General features: G+C 40.1%; 1 protein-coding gene across 1 annotated transcript in view; it reads right to left on the reverse strand.

The window, feature by feature from the left end:
• The window catches only part of LOC137259779 (atrial natriuretic peptide receptor 1-like), a 97,535-nt gene continuing 75,691 nt past the window's right edge, over window positions 1-21,844 (reverse strand). Inside the window, exons 10-23 of the mRNA XM_067797392.1 lie at window positions 19,682-19,777; window positions 17,129-17,206; window positions 16,878-16,982; window positions 16,657-16,728; window positions 14,598-14,766; window positions 9,545-9,700; window positions 8,339-8,519; window positions 7,281-7,430; window positions 4,404-4,527; window positions 3,690-3,758; window positions 3,044-3,218; window positions 1,709-1,807; window positions 1,346-1,437; window positions 1-882 (exon numbers count right to left, since the gene is read on the reverse strand). Of these exons, the coding sequence (XP_067653493.1) occupies window positions 793-882; window positions 1,346-1,437; window positions 1,709-1,807; window positions 3,044-3,218; window positions 3,690-3,758; window positions 4,404-4,527; window positions 7,281-7,430; window positions 8,339-8,519; window positions 9,545-9,700; window positions 14,598-14,766; window positions 16,657-16,728; window positions 16,878-16,982; window positions 17,129-17,206; window positions 19,682-19,777 (1,656 nt within the window). The 3' untranslated portion in view covers window positions 1-792. The remainder of the gene's footprint in view (window positions 883-1,345; window positions 1,438-1,708; window positions 1,808-3,043; window positions 3,219-3,689; window positions 3,759-4,403; window positions 4,528-7,280; window positions 7,431-8,338; window positions 8,520-9,544; window positions 9,701-14,597; window positions 14,767-16,656; window positions 16,729-16,877; window positions 16,983-17,128; window positions 17,207-19,681; window positions 19,778-21,844) is intronic.

The raw sequence follows: 21,844 nt of genomic DNA on the forward strand, positions 1-21,844 counted from the left end.
TTTGTAAGCAGAATAACGAATAGGTTAAGTGATTTGTCAGTGAATACCATCTAAGATATGGTTAGTGCACGTCCTGTGGAACTTTGGAATATTGCCAATATTCAAAAGCATTCCAGGATATAATATAGGCATCATTGTTGTGATATAGACCCGTGAAGATCCGGGTTAGAATTGGTCTTCAGCAACCCATGCTTGTTCTAAGAGGCGTTACACGGGATTGAGTGTTCAGACGCACGGACATGTCACCGTATCCCATTGCGTAGATCGATGCTCATGCTGTTAATCAATGGATTGTCTGGCCCAGACTCGATTATTTACAGACTGCCGCCATATAGCTAGAATATTGCTGAGTGTGGCGTGAAACTAAAGTCACTCACTCACTGTTAACAATTCTGTGCGCCGTCTGAAACCGCTCTAGCAAAAGACCATGAACACGAGAGAATGGGTTATAATTTACATACAGCCGTCACATAGCTGGAATATTGCTGACAGCGGCGTTAAACTACAAACAAACAGTCATGAGCCAATGATAGTTTCAGTGGAGTCTTCTGGATGTGTCGTTTTAAAGTTTCCAGAACCCCTGCTTGAAATGTCTTCTATCCAGCATGATGTATACTGGCACAATAGTTCATCCACATCGACTACTCTTGTTGTTGTATTGATGCAGCTCCGATGATAACATATCGCCGTCATCAAAGTGTCATGCTGGAAGTGATTAGAATATGCTGGTTTTGACACAATATGAACAACCCATAAAGTTGCATGGAACTCCAGTAACTTAGGCAACAGTAATCAGGATATTGAGTTCTGATGAACTGGCTTCTTCAGATCTGATGCTGGTCTTTCACCCAGCAGCCAGTACGTAGTCACGGCTCCCTTGCCCTGGAAAATGGAATGACTTTGCTGTCAGTCTCATCGCAACAAGTGTTGACATAGTTGGACAATGACAAAAATGTTCATTATTGCCATGACTTCAAGGAACATCCCAGTGGTAAATCAAAATAAATTCAAAATTGCATGTCTGATAGCGTGAGTTAATTTCCTTACCTTTAGATATGTAAAAACAATTTTGTTTTCATAAAAAAGAAAAGAAACCCCAAACCAACAACATTATTTCAGATATACTTGGACGCAAGTCAATAAAAGGTCGTTAACCCACACAACGGAAGTGCAACTAAGCTGGAGTGCATTTTGTTAGGCATTTCAATGCTTTGCTAATGAATGTTTACATCCAGAAGCATGTAGTATTTATATGATCACATATTTTGTTACTTTATTGTTACCAAATTGAGTTAGATCTTATTATTAGATTCTTATTATTCAAAACTAGCGTTCTGGAAAATACCTTCATTTCAACCTCTCCTCTAAGTTCAAGGTCAAACGTTTCAAAAACTTCCAACGCTTGTTTGGTCTGTGGACTGACGTGGATTTTCAATGCTGGAAAAGAAAGCAGAGAGTGAATCGACAAGCTGAAAAGGGTTTAAAAATTTTTCGCTGACTAAATGCATTTACAAAATACTGAACAGAAAAAAACCGTTTCGAAAATATGTAATCTCTAAACAGTAAGCGTTCATGACTAAGACGTCTATTTAAAATTTCTACTAAAGGATGCGTTTCTTTTGCTGATGGGTATATGTTCCCTCTATTAGGCCTATGTAACCATTCAACACCCAGTCACTGTTTTTGTGGTGACTACGTTGTGACTCACGTAATCCATTCGACTCCATCCTAGAGGCGGTGTTGACGGTGTCCCCAAACAAGCAATACCTCGGCATCTTGTGACCCACTACTCCAGCACATACCGGCCCTGGAAAGGTAAGGGTCAGTGTGTGATTTCCTAATCAAAGTGAGTGAGTGAGTTTAGTTTTATGCCGCACTTAGCAATATTCCAGCCAAATAGCGGCGGTCTGTAAATAATCGAGTCTGGACCAGACAATCCAGTGCTCAACAGCTTGCGCATCGATCTGCACAACTGGGAACCGATGGCATGTGTCAACCAAGTCAGCGAACCTGACCACCAGATCCCGTTAGTCGCCTCTTACGACTAGCATAGTCGCCTTTCATGGCAAGCATGGGTTGCTGAGGACCTGTTTTACTCCGGACCTTCAGGGATAGAAAAGGTGAATCAAGCATGATACATAACATAACGCTACTTACACGAGTTACAATCTGATGTGATCGGGTACTGTGATCAAGAATGTTGAAACGCAAGGGTATTTTGAATTGGAATATGCATTTGCCGTGTGGCGAGTGAGTGAGTGAGTGAGTTTAGAGTTACACCGATTTCAGCAAAATTCCAGTATTACCATGACAGGGTACACCGGAAATGGGCTTCACACATTGTTACCATGTGGGGAATCGAACCCGGGCCTTCGGTGTGACGAGGGAACGCCACGTGGTGAACTAACAAATGGTACGATACAAAACTCGTACGATCAAGATTTGATCACTGTATTTGCATGGCCATGTTGAGTCTTTTCTGTTTTATTCACAGCAATTATGTGTGGTCATTAATTTTTAAGAACATTCACTATCTCGATATGAATTCAGATATTGTTTGACAATGTTTGTTTGCTTTTTATTGTTATTGTTCCCAATATAATAAGTACAAAATTATAATGAGTACGAGCATACAGAGGAATTCGTTTACTTAGGGTATATTCAGTACATTAAATATCCATATCAGTATTATGCTGCGGTTAAAAACCATTCAGGGTCAAACTCAGGGATCAGAGGAAACTCCATTTGGTTAAAAACCTTTCACATTTATCATGTTTTTTTTTTCTTTTTTAAAGAGCAAGTGTAAAAATACCTCATGTAGGATAATATATGTGATTCAGTTATGGCCACACACCTAGAAAGCCAAACCAAATCAAAATATGTTTTCTTCACCTGAAGAACACTCGCTCGTCACGCCAAGACCCGACCCAGGTTTGATTCCCCACATTGGTACAATGTGTGATTTCCATTTCTGGTGATCCCCGCTATGATACTGCTGCAAAATTTGCAAAGATGAGTTAATAGGAACACGACCGATTCGTACCTGAATGAATGCCAATCCGCAGTTTCATCTGTTGCTCGGGTCGATGGCGTATTTTGAAAGACAGAACGGCATTTAGCAGGGAAAGCGACATGCGGGCAATTTCCCGGGCGTGGATATTTCCGTTCCTCACCGGAAGTCCTGATACCACCATGTAAGCATCCCCTATAGTTTCAACCTTGAAAAAGACGGAATAGTGTCAGTTCGGGTACAAAACATAGAGTACCTTTATACATAAGCTGCAAGTCAAAGAGTTCAGAGCTGGAGTTCATGTTTCTATTGTTATTCAGTGGCAAATGAATGTGTATACGTGCATCGTGACAATTTTGATATGCGCAATTTTAAGTCGACTGTTTTCAACCAGTGGGGCTTCAAATCGACAGTGATTTGTTTTTGCTCCAATAAAGTCTGCAGAAGTTGTTATATTTTAGAGAAGAGATACATATACTAAAGAGCAAAAGAAACGCAACTATGTATTTCGCAAAGTTTTTAAACGAAGACGTAACCATGAACGCTTTTTTAATGAGATTTCATTTTTTATACCTGCATTTCTTTTGTTGTCCATTGTGTTGTGGTTAGTAATATTTTTTTCTCGAACCCAGATATTTAACAGCCAACGACAAACTGCAGAATGATCAATGTTCCTTACCTTATAGACATCAAAGTTTTCGATGATGGAATCGAACGTAGTGTAGAGATCGTTCAACAAGTCAATAACCTGAACATGAAAAAAAAAATGCAAAGTGTAAAATGTGATGTGTATACTGAAGGTTAAATGGAAGCATCCGGTTTTTCCTTAGGAATCAGCCTTGGAATCAGTTACTTGTCCAGCCTGTAATACACACTTGCAATGGGGTTATTAGCTGTTGATCAAGAAAGACATACCTACCTGCACAGGGATACTAGCCCGTGGCAGATATACATGATACCTGCACTGGGGTACTAGCCGTTTACAGATATATCTGCCTTGGAGTACCAGCAGTTGACTGATATACACACCTGCGTTGTAGTGTCAGACGTTGACAAACATACACTTATTTATTGGAGTACAAACCGTGACATTTTTGAACACATTCATTATGGTGCTATCCGTTGAAAGCTATACACACCTGCATTAGGGTACTAACTTTGACAGATGTACACGTCTTCATTTGGGGTACTAGCCGTTGACAAATATATGCACCTGGGGTACTTACCTTGACAGTTATACACACATTTATTGGTGTACTAGCTGTTCACTGATATACACTCTGTCATCGGAGTACACACATTCATTGGTGTACTAGACGTTGACAGATAACACTAGCCATTGTCAGTTATACAAACCTGCATTGGTGTACTAGCGGTCGACAGATATACACACCTGCATTGGAGTACTAGCCGCAGACAACGCTGTGAACCCACATATGTCGCTGAAGTAGATGGTCACATGTTCGTATGCTTCAGCTGCCACGGATTCTCCACGGACAAGAGATTGGGCGACTGATCTGTCGAGTTCACAACCACAATTAGTGACAGTCTTTGACAAAGAAACCTCCACTGTTTCTCCCTAATAACCCTGTACATGCATTTGGTCTATGTTTATTCGTTTGGTGCCTATATGAATTTGGAACTGTGATCGACTGAGAAGGATGGACGAGGAGGTTAAGAGAGTGTATATTCTGTAAATTGTATTATTGATTAAGTAATAATTATTTTTATGTCACATTGTTTAGACTTTTGAGTGATTGATGCCATGGGTCACATTTCGTATCATCAATGTTCAGTACTTTTCGTATTTTGGCTGCAAACCTTTAACGAGGTCGTATGTGCTTGAAAATTCAAGAACCGGTGTCATTGTATTTAAGGACTGGGTGTCGTTTTGATACACGCACGCACGCAGAGAGATTAACCAACATCAAACTTCGTCAACATTTGACCTACATAACCACTGCCTGACCGCTCCCTGTGTTGCATCACGTAAACCTGTTTCTGACTCTCACTCAAAGACTTCGGTGAGTTGACATTATATTTAGGACCCATTACTTTAGATTTGACTCAGCTGCATTGTACATGAAACCTCTATTGTGAATCAGTTTTATCTTGCCTTTTGTTTTGCTGAATACAAATTATTGAAAATATCCGACTTCTCAGTGTTATATTTTGCTGGTTCTGAGGGAACTTCTTACACCTTTTGTGTAAACAAACTAATTTGTGTGTAGGCGAAATAACAACTTGGCAGATATTCCAAACGATCACGGTAGGATTAGCAAAAAAACAAAAATCGAAATTTTATAACTGTTCTGGTTCGCATGAAAAAGTCCTGAAATAAATCATCTTTGACGCGACGGACGTCTCAAGCTCCTTTGAAACAAGAGGTGTCCCTTTGAAATTGTATCTCCGCCTCTGGTTGGTTGATAAGAAGTTAATATTAATAAATGACAGATAAATCAGAGAGCTGAAACACTGCCACATACTGTAAGCAAACTGAAAAATACTGGCAAACAAGGATAAATTAAACAACGACCTAACAGTGGACCCGTGTTAGCATGTAAGAGTGCCGTCCACAGGCGCTTGTCATTGCGAAGGGAAGGGACCCCGGATTGTCCACAATCAAGTGGGATGGTGGAGCTTAAGAGATGTATTTACATGCGCAAGGCGCGTGCAGCCACGTGCGGAATCAATTTAATTGTCATGTACTGCACAAGCACTAGCCTACATCTAGTCTACCATTCACAAACCAAATGGATTGGCTCATTGCAGTGCACCGCTTTCTTCTCCAAAAGCCAGCCTTTGTTGGCCAGTAGAATATTGCTTCGCCGGGAGTGAGACTGGATATTTTACTACGGCTTCAAACAGTCTGTAAGTCAGCGTGTTGGTCCAATCACACATAAAATAACTGTTTCATCACACAGCTTCCAAGATAATGACCATCTGGACTTACAATAGCTTCATGCTGATTAACTGATGGCTGTTTAACGTCACACTCAGCAATGTACCAGCTATGTGTCGGCAGTCTGTTGATCCAGTGATCAACAGCATGGAGATTCGCTTCAAACAGATCTTGTATGAAAGCCACTTAACCTCAAATGATTTCCTCAAGGCGTGTCACTGAGCAGCCATTTCATGCCCAGCCCGAAGAAGATATCAGCATAGCAAAAAATAAATCAAACACTGTCAGGGAAAAAATATAAGACATATGACAGGTGTTAGTGTACTTTTATTTTGCTTTGTGGTATTTGTATATCTATTTAATTTAAAAGGAGGATCTATTTTATTAAAATTTCGTATTCCCTTAATGATTGCTCAGTTTACTTCTTGTGGGGTCAGAATTCACAACGTCAAACTAAGCATTCATTAATTTTTGTTCTCGTTTTCCAATGGAAATCAATTACGGAAATGTAGACTTTGGTTTGGGGCTTCAACCTGAACGCGGTGAAATCAGCATCTGCTGATGTGGTGTGTTTTAATTCATTATACTTTGAAGGTGTAGGCAGGATTCTTAACATTCGTAAATGATGTGCCACAGGGCGATGGAGCAAGCTTCAAGTTAAAGCTTTCGCTTGTCACGCCGAAGATCGGGGTTCGATTCCACGCATGGGCACAATTGTGTGATGCCTGCTTCTGCTTTACCCCGCCGTGATGTTGCTGGAATATTGCTAAAGGAAATTTAAGGTCGAAAGTATTCACTCACACAACAAAGCGTTCTCTTGAGTTCCACACCTTGAGAGATACAGTCGAAATATGCTGTTACTACAAAGATTTCATAAAGCGCTATATGACATTTGATAAGATTTACAATACCCAGGGTTCCAGCAAGAAAACATTCGTATCGTGAGGGTAAGTCGTAACTCAGTTTACCATAGGTTTACGAGTGAGTGAATATGGTTTTACACCGCTTTCAGCAATCTTCCAACAACATTACGGCCGGGAACACCAGAAATGGGCTCTACACATTTAACCCCTGTGGGAAATCGAACCCGGGACTTTGGCTTTAACCACTAGACTACCCCACCGCCTCATAGAGCTACGAATGGTTTGTGGACAGGTCATGGAATAATATTTACAAAAGGTGTTATGGTAGAAACGTGAACGGCACTACTTTTGTATCAAATGTTTCCCTGTTACGTTTTACAGATGATTTGAGTGAGTGGATTTAGTTTTACGCCGCACGCAGCAATAGCCCAGCTACATGGCGACGGGCGTGTGTTTGTGACCGGTATCCGTTTGTGATCGAAATGTTTTTTGTATGTCTACTCACTTTGGCAACATCATGTAGAGAAGATCTTCTGCCTTTTTCTTCTCCTCCAGATAATCAGACGTCCTCTCCTCCACAAGGGCCTCCAGGTTGTTAGCATACTGCTCCATCCGGGACAGCAGGTTGTCAAGGATATTGCCCTTGTCTCCATCCCTGCAACCAATCAAAATCATTCATTCATATTCAAATATCAAGTGCTTCCGAAACAGGCCGTGGTGTTTAACGCGTGGACATGACGTTTGTAGGATTTGAATTTCCACAATTTCTAATACCATCCCCGAAGGATGAAATTGTGTTGCTGTTACACTGGCGCTGAATGCGGTTATGAGCAAGTTCATAGTTATTAAGACCCGTGAAGATCCGGGGTAGAATAGACCTCCAGCAACCCATGCTTTCCATGATGCGACTAACATGATCGGGTGGTCAGGCTCGCCGACTTGGAATTGCGCAGAAGGATGCTCATGCTGTTGATCACTCGACTATTTACAGACCGCCGTCATATAGTTGGAATATTGCTGAGTGCGGCGTAAAACTAACTCACTCACTAAGTCAACGACAATGAACTAAATGATTCCCTTCAATGCGGCCCTGGACGTGCATTGTCTTGACTGGATGGTATGTAGGAGAGTTTTGAGTTCCAAATGTAACATCCATGAGTGGTCGTTGTTCTCATGGAGTTTGGTTTGTATGGTTATGCGGACAAGGCGTCCGTGGTTCGAGTCCCCAGATAACACTTTTAAATTTCCTGGCCGATGCAAAACGAATAGCTATTGCCATTCGTATTGTTTTACGAGTTTTATTCGATTTGAGTCAAATCCAAAAACTCTTCTTGTATACTGTTTAAGCTTTATTACGGCTTTAGAAACCAGTCGTGATAGTGAGCGACAGAGACAGACAGTTTGTGTGAGTTTATTTTTACGCCGCAGTCAGCAATATTCCAGCTATATTGAGGCAGTGACAAACCCGATGGCGTCTGTTCTGGAAGCAGTGATGGAAGCATCTGTTGCCATAGCGGTCTTTTCTTCATAAAAACGTGACGTGTGTTTTAGTGATCAACGCACCTGTTTAGCTTCCTAATGATGGTCTTCAGAGACTGGAAATCTGGTCGCTCAGTCGGATCCTCAGACCAGCATCTTTTGATGACATCAGCAAGTTCGTCACAGGGGCAGTCTGCATGCTCGAGGGAGGGGCGGAAGACGCCGCGGCGTCCATCCTTTACATCCTTAACAAGCTGGTAGACCTCTGAAGAACATGCAGAAATAGGAGATAAAAATACTTGCTTATAATTACTTTGATGACGTATTTTTGATTGGACTCCAGATCTTGGCCTTTGGTTTATTCTTATCATCTTGGTCGTTTCATCTGACTCCGGTATTAACGGAACGTCTCATGGTTCCTGGGTATCGTGTAGTCTCCCTGTAACCTCGAGTCTTATCGTACGTCGATCTAACTGTAAATGACTTATAGCACCAAAACAGTATTTTTACCTAGTGCGTCTCCTTGATATTGCTGTCAGCTTCATATAAAGTACCTGCACGTAAATGTTACCTTGAACGACTCTGGAAATTGCACTTAGCACGAGCGTCTCAGGGTACCCCAGTAATTCTGTACAACGGACATCTGGACATACCTGGACATTGCTATCGTTACATGATGCATGATAAGGCTGTGTTTCTTTTTAAATCATGGTTTGTTGATTGGTCTTAAAATGATTCAAAACAACCAGAATGGTTTCTTGTACCTAAGAGACCCATTAAACTACTGTTATTTAAACGTGAAACTATCAAAGCAACGTTAACTGTACCCTTTAATTTCCCATGTAAACTGTATGTATGTTTAAAATGGAAACGAAAATACTCTTCTAGTATAACAAGAAGAAAGTTTGATCACTTACTGTTCCTTGAGCGATTTTGTCATAGAGACATATGTCAATACAGCCGTTATCATGCCCTAATTCTATTCCGGGTTTAAGTGTTAGCTTAAGATTTTCAAAATGCCAATTACATTGACGTTTTACACACACACAACCCCAAACCTTAGATAACTTTCAATAATTCAACCAGAATGCTCACATTATCCATTCTCATCATCATTTTTATATCATTTTTATCACTACTGTCGATTAATAACGGTGTTCTATGTACGGCGTTCCGTTTGGGAGTTTTAGGTGTTGAAACAGAACGTGTAATAGGATTCAATCAAACGAAATCTGAGCCTAAGCCTTGTGGGAACCATCTCTTTATTAATAACTCTGAAGCAATATTTACCCTCGGGCGAGAGATCTATGTGGTGCATATGAAAAACGCCGCTTCTGTACACAATCTCTTGACAGATAATTGCAAAACTATAGACGTCTCCTTTTTGCGTGCCCTCGGGCGGTCGATCAGGCATGCGTAGAAGTTCCGGCGCTGTCCATAGTGTTCCTGTAAGAGCAAGGGATAGTCTTCCATTCAATCTAATTACAGACAACGTCGTGAATCAAAGGAAATGGGGAGAAGAGCCATGTTTGATAAAGAGACAAATTAGTGAGAAGATTTAACTATCCTCCGGCACATGCTGCAGTTGAAAGAGCCATTGAAGATGATCTGTGTATAATCGTGCTTAGAGGAAATGAACACAGATGCTAAACTCTGCTTCTAAGAGCTGCTTGAACCACGTCATTTCGTTGATCTCTCTGATAGTGGCCGGAGCGATGTATATTTGATTAGAGAAATCTTTCCGCATCCGGGTTAAAAATTGGAAGACCACTCTTACAACAAAAATTACTTAACTACTTTCTTCTAAATTCCCAAAAGATCAAACCTTAGTGTTTGTCTATGTTCCGAGGACTGAACTTTTTTTTAGTCAGGTGCATAGCAGGATAGGATTACGGAAACTTAAAATCTAAAATGTAATCTAAAATCTGTTCCTCAAAGCTGGTTTTCTTTGGTGATGAAAATTGCCAACTTTGTGTTAGAGGTAAATGTGAGGAAAGAGTTAATCAATGATTACCAACTGGAAGTTTCCTTGCAGAAAATATTTCCTTCTGAAATTCCGAAGACTAATTACTAATCAAAAGTATGGAGATATGCCTAGTTTCAGATCATTTTGTACATTTAGACGTTTGTTACTGAATTTGATGTTGCTACCGTATATATTGTTTACATCCTGTAATATGTACCACATCACATAAAACAAATTATGGGTAATATGGTAGATACAGTAATGGAAACATTAATGATATATATAAAATTACGGAGGTAAAGAATTTAATACTTTGGTTCCTTCAGTACCAGTAATATTGAGTGAGTGAGTGTGTTTAGTCTTACGCCGCACTCAGCAATATTCTACCTATATGGCGGCGGTCTGTAAATAATCGAGTCTGGACCTGACAATCCAGTGATCAACAGCATTATCATCGATCTACACAACTGGGAACCGATGACATGTGTCAACCAAGTCGGCAAGCCTGACCACCCGATCCCCCAATCGTCTCTTACGACAAGCATAGTCGCCTTTTATGTGGCAAGCATGGGTTACTGAAGACCTATTCTACCCCGGACCTTCACGGGTCGAATGATATTGAAATATGAACGGAATATTAAAAAAGTATGGACGTGCATGTGTATGACAAAGTATGCACGTGCATGTGTATGACAAGGTATGCACGTGTATGTGTATGACAAAGTGTGGACGTGAATGTGTATGACAAGGTATGCACGCGCATGTGTATGACAAAGTGTGGACGTGCGTGTGTATGACAAGGTATGCACGTGCGTGTGTATGACAAAGTGTGGACGTGCATGTGTATGACAAGGTATGCACGTGCATGTGTATGACAAAGTATGCACGTGAATGTGTATGACAAGGTATGCACGTGCATGACAAAGTATGGACGTGCATGTGTATGACAAAGTATGCACGTGCATGTGTATGACAAGGTATGCACGTGCATGTGTATGACAAAGTGTGGACGTGCATGTGTATGACAATGATGTAAATGGAAGCAAACAAATCGATGTTTTAAACTTTTTGAGTCTCTCGTACCATGGAAATATCAATGATAATAAAGGAAATGCAAATCTGGGAAATATGTAAAGTTTACGTTTTCGATTATTTTAGTCTTCAAGGCTACCAGTTTAACATACTTTATGACTTTTCAGAGTACCCAGTAAGTGAAAGAATGAGTTTAGTTTTACCCCACTTTTAGCAATATTTCGCCAATATCACAGCAGGGAACACCAGATGTGGGCTTCAAATATTGTTCCCATGTTGAGAACTGAACTGGGTCTTCGAGTGACGAGCGAACGCCTGACCCACAAGACTACCCCACAAAGAAACCTTAAAGGTACCCAGGAACAGGAACTGGCTTTGCATACATCAGAAAAATTTCGTTTCACAGTATTAAATTAGTGCAAGAGTACATAACAAAGCCAGTTTCCTCAAGATTGAAATCTGACGTCTCAACTGAATTGAAGTTCGTTCAGATTCACATCACTCACACAACCGTACGACATCTATTCGTGACATTTGTTGGCTAATTAACTGACAACTTTATCGTGGAAATGTGTAAATATTTAAAAAGGTTTTACAGCATCATTAGACAGTACTATTCCAACAGAGAAGGTGCTTTATCAGAGTGCTTTATCAACCATAGAGTCTGTATTTAATCATGATCATGATCATGAATTAATAAACGGATCCTACTGAACCATTTTTAATACCACAGGCATCATTAGTCGCGCACAAGTGAATATTGTATCATACTTCAAAGCTGCTTCATCAGCTGAGTGAGAGGCGGGTGCCATCAAACATACAACTGTGTGTCCCTCTGAAATAACAGACTCTCTTTGCTTACAAAAGCGGAACATTGTGCATTCCTAATGAAGGTAGTTACATGTGTGTCAACAACACAGTAAAGTAATGAATATATTTTAGACGTAAGCCAGATTCACTAGACTATGATATACCTAATGATTTGTGAAAAGGGTTTTAATGTTAAATGCGTTTAGATGTTTCAACATAAACACATTATCCACTAACCACTGTTTCCTGACTGTTTGTTGTTTTCCGATTCGCAAACACGTTTCGATGAGTAGATCAAAGGAATGAAAGCATCGATTTTGGATTGAGAGATAATTACGTATAAGGTATGGTCGCGAAAACAAAAAGTGTTAACTTTCCGATGGGATACAAAAGAATGTATTTCCAACTGTTTCATCAGTTTGTCACGAAAACGGGTTAATTGTACGCTTATAATATGACGCTCAGCTCAACGTTTTGGCGACCTCGATGGGCATTGTTTACATGAGTTCTAGGGTTGGTTGAAATCATCGATTTGAAAAAATCGATTTGAAAGTATCGTAGACCGGAAAAATCATGGATCATTATCGATATGAAAATTGTGTTATCGATGAATATCGTACGTTAAATTTTGTGATAGGAGAAAAACAACTTTTGTTTTCCCACAAATATACAAATTTAGGACTTTAAACATGGAAAGCTTCTTAATACTGTTCAGATTGTTATTTCGTTTGTACTCCAAAATATGTCACAGCTCACCCGTGATGTGTAATATAGGCATTTCTCTCGGACAGGTTTTGTGCGATTTTACTTGTCCGTGTCCGAAATTTATCGGTAATCGTTTGATATTTAGATTGTCGATCTTCATATTCCATGTCAATAGCCAATCCTAGATGGTTCTCTTGTTATCTCATTAAAGCAAGGGGCTGTTGGGTAGCCTAGTGGTTAAAGCGTTAGCTCGAACCGAAGACCCAGGTTCGATTCCCCACATGGATACAATGTGTGAAGCCTATTTGTTGTGTCCCCAGCAGTAATTTTCCTTGCATTTTGCTAAAAGCAAAAAAACTGAATTCACTCACCCACTCTTAAATTGGGGATCTCGCTGAAAGTAGTTCGTGTACTGAAAGACCGTTTTAGAAAATAGGTGATTATCAGCTTAATAAGGGTCAGGTATCGTTTGAAAACAAAAGTCCTATAGCCCCGGAGCTTACTGTGAATGTCTTAGTCTGCAACAGATGCTTCTGGTTTGGAGTCCACAACGTACTCCTGATTGTAAACAATCGGTGCATAACATTATGTTTTTTACAAAGACACGTGGGATGGGTGGATATATGGGAATAGCTTTTCATGTTTTAGGATATTTTCGCAATTAAAGATTAACACTGATCTTTGAAATGTACACAATCGTCCAAAATGATCAGATGAAAACGGACTGGGTAGGAAGTTCATTTGTGACAGAGGTATATAGTTGACTTGGTCGAAACCTGTCATCATATCCAAGTGCCCTCAGCAATGGTCGTGATTGCTCACTGGATTGTCTGGTCCAAACTCAAGTCAAAGATGTTTATTGTGCAAAAGTACCTCAAACATTTCAGTACCACAGTATAACAAGCTTTTTGTTTAAGTACGCGGTATTTACGACGGTGTGCCATGCTACATAAAACTTATTAGCACTATTTTTCCGTTAAAACTCCATTTGAGTCCAAAATTCTGCCATATATCGGCTTTTGCTTTATTGTTTGGTACAGGTTCGTAGTCAATGTCCGCCATGTTGTAACCTGGCAACTTGTAGCAACATGTTTCGTTGAACCATTCACATATTAAAAATCATCATGTTGATAATTAATCAGTTAGCGCATTGTCAATACTTTAGGTTTCAGTGGTTTCTTCATTCACAACATTGGATTGCGGTATTTAAAAGAAACCATAAAAGGAAAATTATTGAGATCACACATTTTGCTAACAAATAGCACTGTGAAGAGACAACTTTCAACAAAAAAAATTGTCTGGTACGTACCGGCTCATGGAAACAACCGCGGTTTACCGGTTAACAGGAGAACCGCCAACCTCTATACAAAAAGCCCCTGGTTCCTGATGTTACCAAGCTGACAATATTGTCAGTACTGTATTTGCAGCTCATCCCGGAAAGGAGTACACGAGGCTGTTCGGAGTTCTATTGTTAGGGTTTGAGAGCTTTCACCCTTCTTACAGTACACGAAGAACCGCCGATGTTCTGATGTTTACACGACGAAAGTAATGTTACATGCTGCAGTTTAGCGTTTGGTAACGTCATATTGACGTGAACGAACCTACATCCAATATGGTTTCCTTCCGCGGTCTTGAGTGAACCCGAACGAGGATGTAACATAACTAGCTTTTGTGGAAGGCGAAAGTGATGTCCTGTCCCATAAGGCATTAACCATCCTCTGCGTAATCTAGGTCACGTGAACGCAAGTACTTTCAATATGGCTTCCTGTCAACGCCTGCCGAGGTTCTGATGGACTAAGCTGAGCAGGATGGGCAAATGGGATCACTTACTGTTATAGAAGGCGAAAGTGCTCTCCTGTTCCATAAGGCCTTGACCTTCCCGGAAGTAGTGAAGGCCAAAGTCTGTGATTTTAACAACGAATCTGCTGTCCACCACACAGTTCGTGCTCTTCAGGTTGCCATGACTACGTATGTCGCTGCTGTGTAGATACGCCATGCCCTGCAACGAGAAATACTCTGGGTTGAAAAACAGTCGAGCACCGTCTTCTCGAGAATAAGTATCGAGTTATCCGAACTTCGAGACATTCGGCCAGGGTGTATCATCACAAATCACTGTGGAAGAAACTTAAACAAAAAATTAGATGTCGTGTATGTTTATTTGTTTGTAACATTTCTACCGACAGGGATGGTAATCACAATAGGTAGAACCCTTGTGACAATGTCCATCTTGAATGATACAAAAGTTCGTCGTCTCAATTACTGTCTCAGTTACTCAATTACTAAATTACTGTCACCTGTCTCTTTTTAGGTATACCAGTATCTGATCTACTTATCCACTTGCGTTACTTGTTTGTACCATGAAATTGTACCAAGATGTCCGAAATATGGAGACATCAATATCTAGTCCTAACAGCTTGAATAATGATAAATTATGACGGTTTTTGCAGGGACCGAGATGTTATATCAAGACATCGGTGCTAGACTTAAAGTCTACATGAAGTAGAAACTTCGCGTTCGGTTCTCGGACTACACCTGCACATTTAGGTTACACTGTATCACTGGCGATTTGGAATACCATGAGTTACCATGGTCTGAAGATACTTTAATTGACATATTGTTAAGATGCATGGTTTAAGTACAAATCCTTATCATTGTACATTGTCATATCATTGTCATCACTAAGTGAAACTGAGCTGTAAACCTGTTGTCACTATGTAATGGTAACAGCTTTTATATTTTTCCGTTTTTAATTAATAATGTCGTGAAAATATATAGAACCCAGTTGTACTTTGTACTTAAAGAGTGTATGAATTCAGACTTGACAATGTCACAATATGGTAAGTGGCTGGAATAATGCCGAGGTCATGTAAAGATCAACTCAGCTCATACCAAAATATCCCATCACGACAGAATTTAAACAGTTACCACATATACAATCTAGAATTTATTATTTATTGCACGGTCAAGTGTGTTTTCCCTTTTCTCCCTGTTACAGCGGAGACGGTAGTGATCAAATTAGGTGTACGAATTGGTTCCAGAAACCTAGATCTCTGTATGTAGTTTACCGTTATTAATTTCATTATGATAATAATAGTGATAGTTGGGTTATATGGCACTAAGACCCAGACGCATTGCCTGCTAACGGCGCTACGTACATTACCACAGAACACTATCGTAGTTCCGAATATCTTTTCAAGTCCCTGGGATATATACAGACATGTTATCTGTTAGGCGCATTGAACAAAAACCTCACATTGCCAGCACATCCTCACGGGTACCCATATTACAGCTGGGTGAACTGAGACATGTGCGTGTATTGCCCAAGGATACTACGCAAATGTGCCCACCTCAGGACCCGAAACTAGGTGCCTCCACTGGGAACGAACCCAGGCCTTCAGCGTGATAGGCAGACGCCCTACCACTGCACTACTGCGAAGTTATCTTACAGTTATATGTGTTTGTGTGAGATAACAGATCAAATAATACTGAAGACATCAGTCTGTTGTTGAAGCTAAGATACACGATGATAAACTGTCTATTCCATCAAATAAGATTATCCTCGTTTCAGCCGCCTTCGTAAGTGTAAAAACTATTTTACCTACACATTTAGTACTGTGCTAGTAATACTTGGTTGTGCAACACCGCACTCAGTAATATTTCAGCTGTAAGGCGCCGGTCTGTAAACGATTGCGTTTGGACCAGACAAAACAGTGATCAGCCGCATGAACATGAATCTACGAAATCGGAATGCGATAACATGTGTCAACCAAGTCAGCGAGTCTGACCACCCGATCCCGTTAATCGCCTCTTGTGACAAGCCTTTTGTGCTGTAGATCTTCACTAGTCTACTGTGCCACTGGGCAGTGTGTTAAGGAAACAAGATACTTACCCTAACTATATCCTGCATTATGGAGTACCGAAACATCCAGTCAAGTTTTATTTGGTCATTTTCCAGTACATCCTGAAAATACAGTTACTGATTAACACAAAGTAGACAGTACACGGTTACCATTGCACATGAGAGTCGGTCACGATTTTAACCTGGCCGTGTGCCATATGCAGACAATATGTCTTTATGAAGGTAGGTGAATAAATTTAAAGTGGATTTACCTGTAAACTGCCTTTAGGGCAATATTCGGTGAGTATGCACTGGTTGGGTACATCTATGCATGCCCCAACGAATCTAACGATATGATCGTTCTGCAAGTCTTTCACCTGAAATGGAGAGAGGAAATGCAAACATTGTGTCACGCAGCTCTTAGAGTGTAATGTGTACTTTATTATTACGTTATTACGACACATTGCATATTACCAAATGAGAACAATTACATCAATTTCGGTAATTTAAAATCGTCTCTTACCCGTTTCACTTCGAGTAACAACGGCTTGCTGATTGTTATAGTTGCCCTCCGTATTGGCTTTATGGCAACGATTGCACCCTGTGGAAGCAATCATTGAAAGTAATTGTCGCAGTGTTTTACCGTGTGATAAACTGGAATTAAACGCATATACGTGGTATAACGTGTATGCAGTTTTAGCGTCTATGTATGTGTGTGTGCGTGTGCGTGTGCGTGTGCGTGTGCGTGATGTTACGAGTGTGTATTTTCTGTATATTTTTGTTATTAATTAAGTAATAATTATTATTGGGTCACAACATTTAGTGTTTCGAATATTAAATATGATGGGTCACATTCGGTTTTAATAGCTGGTCAACACTCTCAGCATTCTGGTTTTCCGGAATTTATCTGCTTCTAGTTTTCTATGTGTCTACTTCCGGGGGACTTATTCTAGGGCATTCTATAGTGTTGACGATGTTCGTTTGTGCCCGAACTTTCGGGAGATGACTTAGTAAATACATATAAAGGCTGGTTGCCATGTTGAGGGCGACACTCACACTCATTCATATTTGCTGGAGTTACTGCCACGCTTTGAATCCCGTCAACGCCTGAACCTACATTATCTGCTGTCGCACCGATCGCTGTGTGGACATTCTGCCATAGCTGTTCTCTCTCACACCAAGATTTTGGTGAGTTTGCTATATTGTATTTTGTGACCCATTGACTTAGATTTTGTCTCTCTTGAATTGTACCTGAAATCTGCATTGTTATATTGGCTTGTGACTTTGTATACCTTGCTCTCGTTGCATAGTAATAATATCTGAATATTTTAAACTTGTCTTTGATCTGTTAAGCTTGTTCACAAGGGGATTTCTTACATTGTTGTCACGGTAAATTCTTAACCGTAACAGTGTGCGTGTGAGTGAGTAAGGTGGTAGAGGATTGATGTGTTGGGGTTAGAGGAGATCCCAAGCTATGGCCATTTGGTCGGGTGGATTAACTTGTGACTTAAATATCGTTATCCTAGATCATTGTTCATACTATCCATCAGTCGTTGCGTTTATACACGGACCCGCGTCTTATAGCTAGAACTGGATGAACTAACAAACAATACAGCAATAGCATCTCGTTTCAAATGTGTGTTTGTGCAGTTTAGCATTTGACCTCTGCTACTGGGGTTCATGAGGGGTTGAGGGGTAGAATGTTGGTGTATTATATGTCTACGGGGGAAAGCATGTAAGCTGTGTGCAAGCTGTCATTGCTGACAGAGACTGAGACTGACGCCAAAGCATGCCTGTGTCCCCTATTTGGTCGCAGAAAATTATGTAGCATTGTTTTCCATTGTCTGACAGTGTTCCACTGTAGTGCATTGTTTCTGTTGATATTCCGGGCTAGGCAATGGAGTGCTAAAAACAGGGTTTTGGAATGTGCTACCTGCTAGGCAGTGGAGTGTGCTACCTCTTCATTATATTCAGACCCAGGGAGTTTAAGAATCTCCTCTAGTCTCTGCTGGGTACAGGACTGGAGTTCTTGCCTTACGAAGAGTACAGTAAGTTTGATTTCATTTGAGGCCGACGAACTGCTCACTAACTCACATCTTAATACTTGCAACAGTCAAATGAAGTCGGCACACCAAGTCAGATGATCTGTCTCATAATTTTGGACTCACGAATAAAAAAAAGTAGTTTAAGAAACGATCATTATTCCACTGTCACCTATTTTCGACCGACCTGAAATGAAGTTTCACTACACGCGCCAGTTGATTACCTGGCTCCTCGCCAAGTGGTCTTAGTGAGCGATTCATCGGTCTCAAATTAAATCAAACGGACTGTAGTGAATGTGCAGAGATAATTATTACTCTGGGCCTAATTTGGAAACACATATAAACTATTGTTGCAGTCAGAAGGCCATTACATTTGCTTTTATTGCCATAAGTTCAACATGAAATGTTAATTATAAAACGATATTTTAGTTATATCACATTTCTTTGAACTGACCTTACGTTAACTCTTGCATTAATGTCAAGATGAGAATCTCAAAACAACAACGTTATGTTCAGCGGTGTCCTCCCATTACGCAGACAGGTAGTTCGAAGACACGTTAGGACAACAACATTTATGATTAATGAACAGTCAGATAAAGCACTACCTGTTACGTGCACACTATACTGGAATAGTTCAAATAGTACCACAAGGAAACACTGAAACTTAATATGGCTTAATTATTTGAAAGATAGCTGAAAAAAAACCATTACATTGAATTTCGATTGCTTCAATATTAATACAGTTGGTTTGTATGAACATTTGGGTTTAATATAACCTTCTCGCCCAAAAGACATCTAAAATAATTGGACCGCTAAACAAACAACGCAAGTATTTTCTTCAGGATTTAATCCAACCAGTAGTAGGGGTTATCCTCCCATTACGCAGACAGGCACACCGCAGACGCCTTAATAATAAGGAAATCATTTACGGTTCAACGAACAGATAAGCTTCTACCTGTTACCTACACATAATGGAATAGTACAAATATTAACACAAGACAAAACCGAATTCAATTGGGAGATAACCTGTTCACCTTGTAGTAGCCTGTTTTTGTAAAAAGCTGTTTGTTGGCGCTGTCGTTGAGGTGTGCAATGGTATCTCCTGAACACGTGCTCATGTAGGAATTTTTCTGAAATTGAAGAAAATTACATTTACGCACATTTCTTACAAAACCAAACGAAGCATACAATTATCTAGTTTGTAAACAGCGCCGTATATTTGTAATTACGGCCAAGATTGTTAGTTGCATTATCTGTTGTCCATTTTTGTTGAAGATGCGGTGGCGGAGTGGGTTTGATCGCTTACTGTTTGTGTTTGCGATTAGTTCCCTCTCATTGGGAGTGTACATGCTGGTTTGAAGAAATACCATAAAACATACCGAGAAAGTGTAATTACAACGTAACACGTATTGTACGCGGCTTACATTTAATATGGTCATTAACAATCACTGGATAACCTAGTCCAGGTTCGAACCACTGCATGCCATCGCCACGTCCCTGTGACATTGCTGATTATAAGTAAGAACGTAGCAAATATGGAGCTTCTTAATGTGAGTTTAATTTGACGACGAGTACGCCTCTTGAGTGGTAACAACGCAGGTCGAAACCATAAAGTTCATGAAGGCGGAGTGTAGTTTTATGGGTAACTACGGTTTTACAAATATGTCTCTTAACAGCTTCTAGGCCCTTTGGTTTGCCTTTCACACAGGCAAATAGATACTGTGTCCTCGGTAACAGACTTCTGCACTCCTCTGCCAGAGTGAAGGGAATCTGCATCGGGAGGCATTTAGGTAACTGTTAATATTTCACCGCCCACCTTGGTTGTATTATCCCTAGGGAGCTGAGAACAAGAGTCTAATTACACTAATTATAGTGATGCCGATGTCATCATACTTCATCGGAAGCCTGCAACGCATTCAAGTATCAATACTTATGTATTATTAAACACGATTCCTTTCGGATGATATTCTCGAAAGTCGCAATATCTAAAATTGTCTGAAACAACTGAAAAACCGTTCAATCACATTATGTCCATCGCGACAGTTACAAATAGGAGACTTAGGACATTCAATATGATACCACCACAATCGCGTTATTTCTAACTTTATCTCATTTACAGTCGAGATTTATCTTCATTAGGACCGGGGTGTATCGTCTAGAGACACGGTAACACAAGCGCCATATACAAACCTTTCATATCAATTTCAATCCACGTGTATATTTCAACGGAACCGTGTAAATAATTAATTCTTGTCAGACAGAATTATACGATTATATTCCACTTTGTTTATGTGTGAACGCATACAAATAAAGCATGCCCACGTTCATGCTGATAATATCACTGACATCGCTATATGTCATCATATTCCGTCACACACACACACACACACACACACACACACACACACACACACACACACACACCGCGAATCGTGATGAAAAAGAATAGGCTGATTGCATGTCAGTATAAGTTACGTGACTGTTACTGTAAAACTTTGAAATGGGGGTAAAACAACGCAGAGGAGTTACAAAAAAATCCTGTTGTGTACAAGATGCAGTACGTTGTCATATCTGAACAGGAAGAAAATATTTCTCGAAGCATAGATAGCAGCATAGAATGAACGCTCATTTTAAACTTTTAAAGTCTGAGTGATCGTTGCAAACAAAAGAGTTACTTAATTTACGGAGTTTAATCTGGGATGCTAGTTTAAAATACCCGCTGGCCCGACAATCCTGGCTTTTATGGTGCGGACGTTAAGTTTTTTCACATTTACATACAAAATGATAACTGTTTATTGTTTTCCCTAAATTGTAAATGTGATTCTAGCCATAACTTACTGTCAACTCGAGACACATTATTCCGTTATTTCAGCAAGTGTTAGTGTCGGGTGTCTGGATATATCGTATTGACTTTGAACGTGTTTGTTGCATAGGAGCTGAATAAGTTAAAGTTCCTAATCTGACTAATCACAACTTACTGTTAGTTTTGGGAGCTAGCAGTTTGAAAAGTGTTTTTCAAGTTCTAGCCTTTGGTGTTTGTATTTCACAACTTTTGATGAGCAATCGTGCGAGCACGTTTTATGAGGAGCCATATCTCTCTTACCCCTAAATTGTAAAATCAGGTCTAAAACATTGTAGGCCTCAGAAATCCATTCAAGAACTTTTATGGTAAACGTGCGGATGGAGTATCCAGATTT

This window comes from Haliotis asinina, chromosome 13, assembly GCF_037392515.1.
Source record: "Haliotis asinina isolate JCU_RB_2024 chromosome 13, JCU_Hal_asi_v2, whole genome shotgun sequence".
NCBI classification, from domain to species: domain Eukaryota; kingdom Metazoa; phylum Mollusca; class Gastropoda; order Lepetellida; family Haliotidae; genus Haliotis; species Haliotis asinina.